Here is a 16,888-nt window from a genome sequence, read left to right on the forward strand (position 1 = left end):
TCTGGCAAACCCCAAAATTGAACCCAAACTGGAATTATTTGAATCTAAAAAAATTTCATTTAATTTCAATGTAGTTCTAATCTGAGATCAAAGTTAAATAATTAACAGAATATTCTACTTGACAGCATTGCAAGAACAAGATATATAAGCTCCAATGGTACAAAATTAATAATAGATATATCAATACATTTATTTATTATTCTCCTTAATTATATAGAAAATATTTCATTTAAATTGTAAAGAGAATGATAAATAAATGTATTGATGCATTTATTGTTAATTTTGTATCTTTGGAGCTTGTACTTATTTTTGACATTTCGTTAATTATTTAACTTTGACCTCATGGTGGAACTATATTAAAACTAAATAAAAAATTTTTAGATTCAAATAGGACACTTTAAATCTTAAGAATAAAAACAGAATTACACTAAAAATAAAATTAATTTAGTACTTTACCCTATTTTCTATTACTTTTGAACTGCCTTCTTGTCAATAATTTCGGTCACTTACGGTGTTTTATTGTGAAAGATGCTTCCATGCTTTTAGCAAATATTTAAAAAAAAAATCATTCACATAAATAAATAATTTAGAATTTAAAATTATACAGATATTTTAAATTAATTTATATTACACACTTGTCTTAAATATCTTTTGTAAATCGAATTAATTTATACTATTTATACGTAAATCGTCAAATCAAATCAAATTGATTTGATTTATTGTTGAAAAAATATATCAAATTAATCTTATTCGATTTACCACTATATAGTATATACATAGTAAATCGAATCAGTTTGATAATTTATCATTTAATTAGTATAATATTTTAATTATTTATAAAATAATTTAATTAGTATAATATTTCATAAATTACATATTATATAAATATAGTTGATTATTTTATATTGTATAATTATCTATTACATTTGACTCGAAAAAATTTAAGTTTTAATAATCAAATTAATTCAATTTACTATATATATTTTATATAATGATAAATCGAATCAGACAAATAGCATATTTGATTCGTTTTACATAAAAGTACTTAGATCAGACATATAACAATAATTGGTTTATGATATCTTTATAATTTTAAATTCCAAACTATTTATTTATGTGAATTATTTAAAAAAAAAAAACAAAAACAAAAAACAATCATCTGCTTCTCGCATGCTTTCTTTTTCATCGAAATTCCTATCTAGCCGACCATCAAAGTGTTTCTTTATTATTCTTGGCAAGGTTGGGACTTGACCAAAATAAAAATTCCAAGCACGGCACATTTGTAAAGTAATTTCACAAACAATTCCTTCCTAAAAAGTACACGAACATTATCACTCTCTTAAATAATACCCAATCTACTTACATGGTCTTTAATATTAACTCGATAACTAAAATAAATCAAGTTAAACATTTTAACTCGGAAGAACCAATCCTCTGCAGATGGCTTCAGTGTTATAGCTTGTTATATCTTTCGAAGGAGCTTCTACATACAAAACTGCACAAATAAATTAACAAAAAATACGAATTTTTTTATTAAATTTTTACACAATTTTGTCTTTGCTTCATCTTATCAAATTCTTGATTATAAATCTCTGAAGTTGATTTAATAGCTTTAGCTTCCATTGGCAAAATTCTCGCCTCTATTAAAAGTTCCAAAGCCACTAGTTTGCTTCATTGCTTCATGGTTTAGATGTGAAACATGAAATCAAACAATAACTACATTTTCTTGAGAAATTGTTAAATAGGTTATCTTCATGAATCATGATGAGAATCTTGTAGTTGTGGTACACATTTGACGGTTCCGTGGCTCATCAAATTAAACATAACACAAAGGACTATTGTGAAATAAATAACTAAAGGAGGATATAATAAATATAAATTTAAAAAGTATAAATAAAAAATTTTAGTATTAATATTTATCGTGTCAATATTTCACACTAATAGAAATGTATTAATATTATATATATTAATACTTATATACTAACACCCACGGAGAGAGAAGAAAAGAGAATTTATATTATTGTGTATGAAAGGAGAGAGATAAAAATATTTATTATTGTTGTAACTGTGTGTATATTATCTCAGATTCATATCCTATTTATATTTGCTTAAGATTCTCTTTTTCAAAATACATTAATATAGAGTCTATCCTGAAAAAATAAAGCACCGCTCATAGTTAATATTGCACCGCCCAAAATTAACTTGATTGGACATTCATATTGCAATACTCTCCCTTGAATGTCCATTAGGAATATGCCTCATTAAAACTTTACTAAAGAAAACCCAATGGAAAAAACTTTAGTGAAGGAAAAAGAGTACAATATTCTTTGTGATGGGGACTGCCTCGTTAAAAACCTTGTCAAGAAAAACTCAATGGGAAAAAACCTGACAAAGGAAAAAAGAGTACAGTCTCCCCCTCTTGTCGATATTATTTTATATCTCGAAATCGGCGCATCCCAATCTGATGTACCAATCTTTCAAAGGAGGATTTTGGGAGTGACTTTGTAAACAAATATGCCAGCTTTTCACTTGAGTGGATTTGTTAAATATCAATTGTCCCTTGATTTTGAAGATCATGAGTGAAGAAGAATTTGGGAGAAATATGCTTTGTTTTGTCACTTTTGATGTATCCACCCTTAAGTTGAGTAATGCATGCTGTATTATCTTCAAACAGGACAGTTGGAGCTATCTTATGATCATTCAGCCCATATGATGATAGAATATATTGAATTAAACTTCTCATCCAAAAACACTCGCGACTAGCTTCATGAATCGCTAGTATTTCAACATGATTAGAGGAGGTTGCTGCTATCGTCAGTTTCGTGGACCTCCATGATATAGTTGTTCCACCATATGTGAACAGGTATCCTGTTTGAGATCTCCCTTTTTGTAGATCAGACAAATATCCAGCATCTGCATAGCCAACTAGTTGTGACTTGGATCCATATGGATAAAACAATCCCATGTCAACTGTTCCATGAAGATATCGAAATATTTGTTTGATGAATAAATATCCCATTTTTTATATGCTTGATTTGAAGGTCGAGACAAAATTTAGTCCTTTCAAGATCTTTCATTTCAAACTCTTCTTTTAGAGTTTTTATAATTGTTGGAATCTCTTCAGGAGTCCCAATGATATTTAAATCATCAACATACACAGCAATTATAATGAATCTAGATGCAAATTTTTTTATGAAAACATATGGGCAGATATCATCATTCTTAAATCCGTTTTTGGTCAGATACTCAGTAAGACGATTATACCACATTCGTCCAGATTGCTTTAGACCATATAAAGATCTTTGCAATTTGACTGAGTATAATCCTTGTGAATATTCATTGGATGGTTTAGATATCTTTAATCCTTCAGGGACTTTCATATAGATATCACGATCTAATGAGCCATATAAGTAGGCTGTTATCACATCCATTAAATGCATATGTAGTTTATAATATGCAGATAAACCGACCAAATAACGCAATGTTATCGCATCCACTACAGGGGAATACGTTTCTTCATAATCTATATTGGGCCTCTGTGAAAAACCTTGTGCTACAAGTCAAGCTTTGTAGCGTACAACTTCATTTTTCTCATTTTATTTTCTCACAAATACCCATCGGTATCCAACAGGTTTTACATCTTCTGGTGTACGGACTACAGGTCCAAAGACTAAACGTTTTGCAAGTGAGTCTAACTCAACCTTCATGGCTTCTTTCCATTTTGGCCAATCATTTCTTTGTCGACATTCTTCGACTAATCTTGGCTCAAGATCCTTACTTTCATGCATGATATTTAATGCCACATTATATGCAAATATTTCATTGACAATTGTCTTATTTCGGTCCCATTTCTCTCCTGTAAAGACATAATTTATCGAGATCTCGTCATTTTCACAATTCTCAAGTACCTGAACATCTTCTGGCGTTAAAACTATATCAGAATTTTGGACAACTGCAGTTGTCTTTACTATATCTTTTTTAACAGGAGTAGTATTTACCTCTTTTCTTTTTCGAAAATTTTTGTCTTTGGAACCGACAGACCTGCCACACTTCTGACGTGAATTTGCTTCGGTGACAATTTATCCGACTGGGGCATCAACTCGAATCGGAGCATTTTCAGCCGGTATATAGAACTTAGTAATCCTTTTCGTATCAGAAAATGCATCAGGCAATTCATTTGCTATTCTTTGCAAATGTATAATCTTTTGAACTTCTAGTTCACATTGCCCTGATCGAGGATCTAAATGTATCAAGGATGATGCATTCCAATTAAGTTCCTTTTCAGGAAGCTTATTCTCTCCCCCTAATGTTGGAAATTTTGATTCATCAAAATAAAAATCCGCAAACCGGATTTTAAATACATCTCCAGTTTGTATCTCAAGATACCTCACTATAGAGGGAGAATCATATCCAACATATATCCCCAATTTTTTTGGGGTCCCATTTTGGTGCGAGAAGGTGGTACAATGGGAACATATATCGCACACCCAAATATTCTTAAATGGAAAACATTTGGCTGCTGGCCAAAAGCTAATTGCATGGGAGAGAACTTATGATAACTTGTTGGCCTCAAACGAATAAGTGCTGTAGCATGTAAAATAGCATACCCCCAAGTCGAAGTTGGGAGATTCGTTCAAATGAGTAAGGGTCTAGCAATTAATTGGAGGCATTTAATAAGTAATTCTGCTAACCAATTTTGTGTGTGAACATGAGCTACTGGAGTTCAACACTTATTCCATTAGCCATACAATAGGCATCAAAAGCTTGGGAAGTAAATTCACCAGCATTATCAAGACGAATTACTTTGATTGAATTTTCTGGAAATTGTGCTTTTAATCGAATAATTTGAGCAAGTAATCTCGCAAACGCCAGGTTGCGAGAAGACAATAAGCACACATGTGACCATCTCGAAGATGCGTCTATTAGGATCATAAAATATCTAAAAGATCTACTTGCTGGATGAATAGGTCCACATATATCGCCTTGAATCCTTTCTAAGAATTCAGGGGACTCAAATCCAATCTTTACTGGTAATGGCCTTCAAATTAACTTTTCCTAAAAATATGCAGCATAATAAAATTCACTAGATGTAAGAATTTTCTGATTCTTTAGTGAATGTTCATGGGAGTTTTCAAAAATTCTCTGCATCATGGTTGTTCCCGGATGACCCAATCGGTTGTGCTAAGTTATGAATTCATTTGGGTTAGTAAACTTCTGGTTTACAATGACATGTGATTCAATTGCACTAATTTTGGTATAATATAACCCAGATGAAAGTGAGGGTAACTTTTCTAGTATAACCTTCTTATTTGAATCATGAGTTGTGATACATAAGTACTCATGATTTTTCTCATTCATAGTTTCAATATGATATCCATTTCGGCAAATATCTTTAAAACTTAGCAAGTTCCTTAGAGACTTGGTAGACAATAGTGCATTATTTATTATGAATTTTGTTCCCTCAAAAAACAAAATTATTGCTCTTCCGGAACCTTCTATCACATTGACCGAGCCAATAATAGTATTAATATATTTTTCTTTTGGCACAAAAATGGGTAAAGTATATATTACTTTTGAGAATAGTGTGCGAACTTACACTATCCGCAAGGCATACATTTTCATTATATATCCTTGCCATTTTCTTCAAAGATAAATAATAATAAAATGAGTAGTAATACATGCACAGTCAAATTGAATTCTTGATTGGAATTATTTTTCTAATAAACATTTTACATAAAAATAATATCATATACTAAAATTTTATTATTGTCACTATTATTATCATTATTATTTTTAAAACTTGACACATTTAATGATTTCAAAATTCTTAAACATAAACATTTATATTTCATTATTTATATACATCATATTTGAAACTTAAATACATAGAGAATAAAACTTAACAATAAGTTTCTTACATTATTTATTTACATGAATGCTTAACAATCTTGCATATTAAATTATTCCATCATTGATCAAATGACCAATATTTTCTTTAGGATCCTCAAAGAAATCTGACATATCATAATGAGTGGTGGAATTTTCAGCATCATTTGAAACAAAATTCGTTTTCTTTCTTTTGTCATCCTTTTTCAAAGATGCTTGATAAAGATCGACTAGGTGCCTTGGGGTACGACAAGTACGCGACCAATGACCTTTTCCACCACAATGGAAACATTTATCCTCTATTGATTTATTTTGCTCAATATTTCTTTCTTTATCCCACTTCTGGTGAGATCCTTTCTTGTAAACATAATTCCTTTTCCTTCCATAATTTTTCTTGTTACCAAAATCTTGCCATTTACCTCTTCTAAGGTAATGATTTGCCGCTTTTACTTCAGGAAATGGGGTGGCACCAGTTGGGCGCGCTTCGTGATTTTTTAAAGGCAACTCATTGTTGCGTTCAGCAACAAGAAAGCAAGAAATTAACTCAGAATATTTTTTAAATCCTTTTTCTCGATACTGCTACTCCAAGAGCACATTCGAGGCATGAAAGGTCGAGAAAGTTTTCTCCAACATATCATTATCAGTTATCTTTTTTTCACATAATTTCATTCGTGAGGTGATTCGAAACATTACAGAATTATATTCATTTATGAATTTAAAATCCTGTAGACGCAAGTGCGTCCATTCATATCGGGCTTAAGGAAGTATCACCGTCTTTTGATGATTATACCTGATCCGTCACCTTATAACTCGGTCTTTATTGTGCATTATGAGTTATAACTCGGCCTTAATTATCATTCATTCTGTAACTGACACCTTCATTACTGACTTAATGACCATTATTCTACTTAATGATCAACGGTCATATCATCAATTCTATTCATCAACTCTATGCCTATAAAAGGCACCAATCTCTATATACACTATACATTCTAGATACGTTCTAGAGACATTCTAGAGACATTCTAGATATATTCTATATTCATATAATTATTATAATATACAACACATGATGATTTCTATTTCATGTCTTACATTCTATATTCATAGAATTATTCTTATACCTCTTAAACACTTACTGACTTGAGCGTTGGAGTGTCTTTTGCAGGTACCCACCCCCTTGTTCTTTCCTTGCCGATGTATAACTCATTCCGACGAGAAGCTTGAAGAAATTCATCGACGGACGAGCTATACACCGGTCAACCTCAGCAAGAATAATACCTTTCTTCAAGGTCTTTCCAAAGATCTGCAGGATCTTTTAATATGAGATATTCATTTTTCAATCCTTTATCAAGATGACGACGAAGGAAAATCATGACTTTGACTTTATCCTTTTGGGATGCATTATTTTCAGCCTTAATGGTATCTCCAAAATCTATTGAATCAAGATGAATTTCAGCATCTAGTATCCATGATAAATAGTTGTTTCCAGATATATCAAGGGCATTAAATTCAAGATGAGAGTTTCGACATAATGAAAATTTGTTACTTGAGTCTTCTTAAAATTTGATCAGAGTCTCGTGCTGATAATATATTGTGAAATAAATAACTAAAGGAAGATATAATAAATATAAAATAAAAAAATGTAAATAGAAAACTTTAGTATTAATATTCACCACATCAATATCTCACACTAATAAAAATATATTAATATTATATATATTAATACTTATATACTAACATCTACGGAAAGAGAGAAGAAAAGAAAATTTATATTATAGTGTATGAAAGGAGAGAGATAAGAATGTTTATTATTGTTATAATGTGTATATATTATCTCATATTCTTGTCCTATTTATATTTGCCTAAGATTCTCTTTTTCAAAGTACATTAATATAGAGTCTATTATGAAAAAACAAAGCATCTATTTATATTTACCTAAAATTCTCTTTTTCAAAGTACATTAATATAGAGTCTATTCTGAAAAAACAAAGCACCACTCATAGTTAATATTGCACCGCCCAAAATTAACTTGATTGGACATTCATATTGCAACAAGGACTTCGTTTTAGTAAAATTGTAGTAAATTCTTCGTTATAATTAGTCTAAATTTGCTTGTGCTTCTCTTCTATTACCACGTTTCCATTGAAGAAGATATGCATTACCCCCCGAATTTTGTTTTTCTGGTTAAGCTTTCCCAATTTTTTTCCAATGAACTAAACTAATAATTGGAAAAAAAAAATTGATTAGTGTTAACTCAAATAATACACACAAAATAAAAAAAATGTTAGTCATTGGGTAATACACTAGTTCTAATATTCTTATTGAAACAGCGAACAAATTCCTGCAATAAAATTCCCCGTACCAAAATCCCCATTCCCAAACACAGACCCTGATACAAAATGGAAAAAAAAAAAAAAATTCATTCCTCATTTCGTAACAAGGAGGATTCAGCTCTAAATAAACTAATAAAGTCAATGGTGCTCAAAGAAAATATGTGAAACTCATCCTTCGCATAAACCATTAGATCCAAATTACAACACTTTTTCCACATCACAAGCTCCCAGCTAAAAGGAGAAGAGGAGACCATACACTCATTGCCAAGAACTGTTTTGATCTCTGCATGAAACAATGCTGGTGCGGAGTGAATTTTGAGCATACAAGAAAGGGCTCCGAATCCTGCGACGACTGCTGATTACAACACTTGAGGCCCAAAGGTAACTGTCCAGATTGCATGTAGGAACAATTGCGGTACGATTCATATGATAAGTACTTGGGGCACATGAGAAGAGGATCAACAACCTGTGGATATAGTTATTGAGCAAATATTAGGCTCATAGGTTCCTTGATAAATAAACATGTTTCTCTACTTGCAAACAGACCCAATATTTATATCAGCAACTAAATCAACAAATATGAACCAGGCCCAAACTTGAGCACTACAGTAAAAATTTCAATGGCTCCACCAGTCAAGTTGATAAAAGCCTGAACCCAGAATATTAGGAGTGCTAATTTCTTACTTCTAGTTCAAGGCATAAGATAACAATGAACATTAGTAGTAAGTTTATATTGAATATTATTACTAAACCCCACCCTAGTGTCTTGTACTAACTAGCATAGACGGATGAGCTAGCAAAATTGTTGGCTAAAATCTAAGGGTGCAGAATCAAAAAACAAGGACAGAATAGGAAAATGTCAGTAAGCACCGCCGTTGTCAAGTCCCAAAGGCATACTTAATCTCGAAAGTACTCTCTTGTGTATCAACTGATATATAAACGTGCCTCTCAGCAACTAAGCTGTAATACCATAGCTTCTCTACTAAGGCTCCTTATCAATTACCTAGACTGTCATTCACAACTTCACTATGGACAATCTTATTAAGTGAAATCCTGAACATAATTGCAAAAGGATGAACCAAACTACTAAGTGTGTGTTTGGCAGAAGAAAGAGATTTACCTTGATTGTTGAAGATGAGGGAAATGAGTGTGTGAAAAGAGTGAGGAAGGATAGTTGAGAAATAAAATGAAGATGATTGTAGAAAAGATGAGGCATGAAGGTGAAGAAGGGTAATTAAAAAATAAAATAAAGATGACAGTAAGAATTGAAAGCAAAAGCTACAAAATATTGCTTCAATTAAACGTACGTTTGAGGGTAAAAATCATGTTGAAAAAAAATCATCCAAACAAGTTTGGTCCAACGTTCAAGATGTTTAAACGTGTGTTCATGCTTCTGAACACTAAGAAACCATCAAAAGAAACCAACACCATATGCCAGCAAGACTATTCCAGAATCTTCTCCAAATCTCCTTGTATCTTTCCGTTAGTACCATTCAGATTTTGTGAATACTAATAGCAAGTTTTATATATAGTTATTGTACCAATCATTTGTTTTCTGAAGAAAGCAACAATATGATACGTTTTTTTCTATTCTCTGCTACTTCCTCTGCTCCAAATTTTAATTTGCTTCTTTCATTAACTACCATAACGAACACCAGTTAACACACAAGCATAGATTGATTGAGAGGCACAGAGCAAGATTACTTAACCTTGAACTTGGCAACCTCATTGCTAACCTCCTTCATATCCCCTTTCGTGAAAATCAAAGCCACATTTCCCTGATCCAATTCACAGAATAAGCACTACATAATGAAAAATTCTATTCGAAAACCTAAGATTCAATTTTGAATCGATAATCCAGAATTAAAAGAGTTTCTAGTTTATACCCTAAGAAGAGGGATAAGGTTGAGAAAAGACTTGTTTCCAGTCCTCTGAGCTTGGAGCGTGAAAGAGCGTCTCATCATGGAGTTCTTACCCATCACGACCACAGAATCGCCCTTCAAACCCCTCCGAATGCCGTTTATCTGGTTGGAACCGACGTTATCGGAGGTAACCACCAGGACCTGGCTGTAGTCCCTCAGTAGTTTCCACATCTTAGCGTCGAAGGCCGCCTTCGACACCTTCCCCGCCATCGCCAACCACCACCACTAGCTACTACTATCTGCTCCGCAAGAAACAAAGAAACAAGACCTAGATCTGATGACTCTCTCAATGCTTCAATCCAACGGCTGGCATAAAATGACAACAAAACTCAAAAATACTTTACAATGTTTAAAATAAAGACTTAAACTCACCCTCTTAATTATTAAAACATAAAATACTTGTTTTCTTAATTATATCTAATTTACTATTATTAATTTATTATACACATTTAGTTATTAAAAAAATAGATTAAGTATATTAGTACTTATTAATACACTAATTATAATAAACTTGTTATATAAGAATAAGAGGAGTGGTCTTTATTTTTTTTGTGACTAGTAATTTATATTACAAGCATTTATACGATAACAAATTATAGAATTATATAAAATTTTAAAATCATAGTACATTCAGTGGAATATTTTAGGAAAAAAATATTTTTGGAATTATTTTTAATAGTAACTAAAAATTAGTAATGAAATGTTTAAACAAAAATGTTTTTCTTGGAAAAAAAAAAAACCATAATGACAATATAATGTAATCAGGACTTAGTACGAGTTTTTTTATTAAACGAAATTTATGCTAAATTGTATGGAATGTGGAATGACTTACAAGTAATAATAACATAAATTTAATTTTTTCTTCAAAAAAATCGAAAAATATTTATAAGAGTAAAATCTTAAATTAGTCTTTAAAAAATTTTTTAGTTAGACACTTTAATTTTTAATAGATTTTAATCATTAAATCAATTCTCAAACTTTTATTTGGTTAAAAAAATTAGTACCCATAACTAGGGGTGCACATGGGCCGGGTGAAGCCGGGTTTGATGTGACCCAGACCCGACCCGAAATATACACCGGGTCTATTTATTAGACCCGAACCCGGCCCTAGACCCGATGAAACCAATACACTTTCGGGCCACAATTATACCGGGTAAAAACCGGGTGAAAACCGGGTGAAAACCGGGCCGTTAACATTACATTACGTTGATACCTTCTTGTAAGCTAGCATGTAAAAATATCCAAATTTTCAAGACTCCAACCATTATTTAATATGGTAAAATTCACTTAGAAAAATATAACAAGAACCAACCCTTCTTCAAAATTAAAGCATAACCACAATCAATACTAAAGTATAACCACAATCAATACTAATATTGTCTAATAATACCAAATATTTAAATCAATACAAATAACACAATATTATGCATTAGTCTAAAGTCTTATACATTATAAACATAAAACATTAACTTATAGTTTTATAATGACTAATAACACAAAATATTAAGATTTACAATACTTAAATTCCACATAAGATTAGTCATGATCCATCACTAATAACACAAAATATTAATTGTGTATGATGACCGGGTCACCGGGCCGACTTCGGGTGACCCGAGCTATGACCCGGACCCGACCCGAAATAATGACCGGGTCTATTTTTGAGACCCTTACCCGACCCTAAACCCGATGAAATCACACCAAATTAGCCCCAAAAGTGTTCGGGACCGGGCCGGGCCTTCGGGCCGGGCCGGGTCTGTGCACCCCTACCCATAACAGATTAATTATTTGTTTATATGGACTATGGAGGGACTAATTTAAAAATTTTAAACAATTGTAGAGAATGTTATATTTTTATTAAATAATGATAGAGATTTATTTGCTTAATTTTCTACCAAAATTTAACGCGATGATTGATATGTGTAACAAAAAAAATAAAAAAAAAAATAAAAAAACTGATGTTGTGATTAAAAATTTATTGAAAATTATAGTCTAATTAAAAACTTTTTGAAAACTATTAATTGGATATTACGCTATTTATAAAGAGAAATGCTAAATGATCATTAAGATTTATTATTTTCTTACTATCAGTTAATCATCAATATTTAAAAATATAGAGTTAAAGTGTATTATTAAATTGCTAGACTAAAAAAATTAAATTAATAACTAAATAATGACTAAAAATAATAAATTTTAATGATTCTTAACATTTCTTATTTATAAATACCGGTTGTGTATGAACTAGATAAAAATTTCGGACATTTATTCTTAAAAAAACTTCACATAGTTTTACACATTATAATATTCTTCTTTATCTATTTTATCAATTTACTAAAAATAATTGCACCCAACATTTTTATTTTGCCTAACACAAAATAAAAACATAGAATCATCATAAAGTTTCAACTCTCAAATATGAGGAGTCATAGAATAAGTACAGTGCTACATACTTTCTATAAAAGGATATCGAAAATGCAAAAATTAATTTTGAGGTGGAATTAATATTGATATATCTCAAATGCATGACATAAGAGGGTGTTTTGCCATCGTATAGAAAATTTGCTTCTTGCATCATGCGAGAAGCTTACATTATATTTCACTAGTATAACATCTGGACTACCTCCGGATTAAATATTATTCTATTATAAAAATTTATTAGTATTTATTTATTAATAATAATAGTTGTTACTTTAATTTAAAAACAATTTCATATATAAAAAACTAAAAATTTATTGTATAATATATAAGATTATTCCATCTTTTGTTTTTAGAGGCCAAAATAATTTTGTTATTTTTCTAGTCTATATATATTAATAGATTCTACTTAAATAATATAAAAATTATTATGTTTGTATATATTTAAATAAATATTATTACATTTTGTTATTATTATACAATTAAAAAAAATTAAAAATTTAATAAAAATGATTTATATTGTAATCATATAATGTACGAATACTAACTAAGTGACATTTAGTTATATTATTAGACTCTTAATGTATGGTTTGCATTACATGCAAATCTTGTACTTAATTTATTTTATTATATTTATGTATAATTTGTATACAAAAATATTAATACATATATTTATTAAAAAATTTATTTATTTAGTATACAAAAAAAATTTTATCTCAATTTTTTAATTATATTAATATTTAATTCGATAATTTTTTTTAACTTACATCTTTTCTATTCCTAATAACAAATAAACGAAAAAAAGTTAATGAACAAATTATTTATAATTTTTATTCAATAACAGACAAATATAAATAAGAGAATTTACAACATTTATGATTGGTGTTTCACAAACATAATTATGCATGATACCAACTTCAACCAATTTGCACACATAAACTCTTAAAAAATATAATTTTTATGAACCAACTATCTTATAGAATTTAAATTATGTTGGAGTATTATCAATGAATTTTTTTAGCATAGCTAAATGATAATTTTTTATTGATAATGATATGAAAATGAACAAAAGAAAATATATACTTTGTTCAAATTTTTTATTTTTTTGTATTTTTTTTAGTTTCTTTATTTTTCTTTCTCTTACTTTTTTTTATTTGATGTGTCAGTGTCCTTTATTTTTTTTTCCTTATTTTTTTGCATATGCATATTTCTAAAAGAAAAAGATCTTTTATGTTGAGCTTTCACCTTTTTTTAAATCCTTAAAACGTGTAACTAAATGACTTTGTTTGATCCAAATTTATACATTTAGAAGTCTATGATTAAAAAATGGTATAGTAAAATTTTTTAAAACCAACTATTGGCCAATTGTCCTTGCAATTACTATAGACTATATAATACAATATAATTTTTTTTATAATCTTTAGCAGACGACTACCGAAACTCGCTAATTGATATTTTTATTTGTAAATAAAGGTAAGAAAGCATATATAAATCATATAAAATTAACGAATTAGTTTTCTCACTGTTTCAATATCTTAGAGACATTCAATAAATATTATTTTTGTTATCTTTTGTTCGTTACCTGATGATCTCAGGTACTCGATGGGTCGGGTGGTTATGAGTAGAGGAGAGGAAGAGACCCTGAGCTGACGTGGAGCGAGGACTGATGCGTGCTGATGCCGCCGGAGGCGGAGTGGAGCACGGGGGGTGGCCACCTGCAAGGACACTCCGACGATCGACTCAGAGTCCGTACGAAAAGATGGCCGAATTAGGTAAAAGTATGACGTACCTCGGGGGAAAGCTTTTCTCTCCCCTTATATACTGCGCTGGGTGGGACTAGCGGTGACCTAGCCCATTGGTTAAGGAGCTTGTGAGCTGTCCTTAGTCCACGTGGGAGCTCCAAGTCGTCCCGGACTCCGGGTCGGGGGCTCGGACGTTGTCCCGAGGATACCGACCCGGACGATGGCATGGTTCGTACGGGTGGTGGGTCGGGCGTACCTTGGGGCGGGTATTAAGAGCTAGCCCGTTGAACTGTGTTGGAGGTTTGGGCTTGGGTCGGGGTGGTTGATGCGTGAGCATCTTCCCTATCTTTTTCTAGTGAATTTGCATTTAAATTGTTCAGTTTAATCAAAAATTAATTATCTTTTAGCCACTATGAATGCTACTTTGAGTCTTGTGCAATTCTGTTTATTTTAGGTAGCATTCAACTGGATTTGATGGAGTTTCTGCAGAAGAAGAGATGAAGGCGAATGATGCTGTCAACCCTGACCTCTCTGCACTCAAACCTGCATAACTTGAGCTACAGAGGTCCAATGGACATGATTTTAGAGGCGTTGGAAAGATAACTTCCAGAGCTTTCCAACGATATATAATAGTCCATACTTCTTCTCCAACCACGCTGCCAAGGCTGCGCCTAACTTGAGATTTCTCAAGTTAGGCGCAAAACATTAATAAGCATGCATAAGGATTAGGCCTCCATCAAGTTAGACGCAGCCCATGGCCAAGTTAGGTGCATCCATCAAGCCCAACATGCCCTTCCTCACTTCATTCACACCAAGTAAGGCGCAGCCCATCACCAAGTCAGGCGTGGATCCTGCGAAGCAAGTGGTCCCCATTCATCAATTGAAGGCTTGCTGATTGCCATAATTAATTCTGATTTAAATTTAAATATTATTTTAAAATAGGAAAAGTTATTATTTAGTTTTTAAAATTTGATTTTAAATTTATTAGGATTAGATATAAGAAGAGAACATTAGTTAACTTTTCATTGAACCTGGAGGGATCCCAACAGGGTGGTTCCAACACAACATTATTCCAATTCCAGACTTCCAATTTTATACAAATGTACATTCCGTAATCCTAGTTTTCTACTCTGAACCATGAGCAACTAATCCTCCATTGTTAAGGTTAGGAGCTCTGTCTAGTTGTATGGATTGATTTTATTGCTTTATCTATTTTAATTCATGTATGGATTTATAATTTAAGAATTGTTTTCGCTCTTTATCTTATGAATTTGGGTGGAACGGAAGTATGATCCTCTTTCTATTTGAATTCTTGTATAACTTGGAAAAGCTCTTTACTTGAACAACAGCTTGAAAACATATTCTCCTAAATTTTAATTATCTGGATTTAACGGGATACGTGACATATAATCCTTTTATTTTTGGGTAATTAGAGTTTTTGTGGCATATAAACTGGAATTTGATCATGTAGCTTCTAATTGGAATTAATTGACCAAGGAATTGGCAGTTAATGAATTTTAGAGGAGACTAGAAAAGTCTAAGAAATTAGGGTCTAGTCACATATAATTTGCCTTAAATTAAATCCTACATGATTAAAATAGTTAGTAAGAAAAATTAATCCAGAAGCCTTAACTATCTTCTCCATATTTTCTTCCCAAAGTCTTTACTTGCCTTTCTTCAATATTCTTTATATTGTTTAATGTCTTTTATATTGTATCTCAAGACCATTTTTTGTTTGTCTAACTAAACCTATCAAACACTATTGTTGCTTAATCCATCAATCCTCGTGGGATCGACCCTTACTCACGTAAGGTATTACTTGGTACGACCCGGTGCACTTGCTGGTTAGTTTATGGTTATAAATTACCACACCAAGTTTTTGGCACCGTTGCCGGGGATTGACTGTAATTAACAACTATTAGTTGTTTGATTGCTTAGATTAGACGTTTTAGTTTTAATTTTATTTAAATTTCGTTTTATTATTTTCGAAAAATAAAATAAAATAAATATAAATAATTAATATTAATTTTTTTTTCTTTATAAATATTTTTTTCTTTTAGTTAGTTTTATTTTAGTATCATTAATTTTTATTTTTCAATTTTTTTCCTTTATTTTTTTTCTCATTTTCGTTTCCCACCCCTGTCCCCGTTTTAATTTTTTTTTTAATTCTTTTAACTTTTGAATTTTTTTCAGAGCCTTAGTCCGTTTTTTTTACTTTTCTTTTTATTTTTAATTTCTGTTATTTTCATTATTTTTTTCTTTTTTTCTATATTTTATTAGTTTTATTTTATTTTTATTTTTAATTTAAAAAAAAGAATATTTTAAATAAATAAATAAATAGCATTAATATTTTTTTTATTTTCTGAAATTAAGTTTGGTGTTTTCTAGTTAGTTTTATTTTAATTTTTTTTTATTTTAATTTTTAGAATTCTGTTCTTTTTTCTTTGCTTTCCTGTTTATCACATGATGCGTTTAATCCTTTTTGGTGTTTTGTGCTAAGAAAAAATAATGGAGAGAGATCATATGGGTTACTACTCACACCCGAGTAGTGATTCATATCATTATGAATGGGGAACTACCCAAATTT

At 30.8% G+C, this 16,888-nt stretch overlaps 1 protein-coding gene across 1 annotated transcript; it reads right to left on the bottom strand.

The window, feature by feature from the left end:
• Positions 1-8,120: 8,120 nt before the first annotated feature.
• LOC107604971 (large ribosomal subunit protein uL10) lies at positions 8,121-10,458 on the bottom strand. The gene is made up of 3 exons (XM_016306699.3): positions 10,109-10,458; positions 9,932-10,000; positions 8,121-8,688 (listed from the first exon to the last, which is right to left on the bottom strand). The coding sequence occupies exons 1-3, from the start codon at positions 10,352-10,354 to the stop codon at positions 8,440-8,442; spliced, it is 564 nt and encodes a 187-aa protein (XP_016162185.1). The 5' UTR covers positions 10,355-10,458; the 3' UTR covers positions 8,121-8,439.
• Positions 10,459-16,888: the final 6,430 nt, after the last annotated feature.

The sequence above is a fragment of the Arachis ipaensis genome, chromosome B6 (assembly GCF_059453495.1).
Source record: "Arachis ipaensis isolate K30076 ecotype BB chromosome B6, ASM5945349v1, whole genome shotgun sequence".
NCBI lineage: Eukaryota > Viridiplantae > Streptophyta > Magnoliopsida > Fabales > Fabaceae > Arachis > Arachis ipaensis.

Bases quoted from the DNA above. Each gene is read 5' to 3' on its own strand.
- LOC107604971 (XM_016306699.3), bottom strand. From the start codon at position 10,354: ATGGCGGGGAAGGTGTCGAAGGCGGCCTTCGACGCTAAGATGTGGAAA. The intron at 10,001-10,108 runs GTATAAACTAGA...GAATTGGATCAG, and splicing joins ACCTTATCCCTCTTCTTAGG to GGAAATGTGGCTTTGATTTT. The intron at 8,689-9,931 runs GTTAAGTAATCT...CTATATCCACAG, and splicing joins ATGAGGTTGCCAAGTTCAAG to GTTGTTGATCCTCTTCTCAT.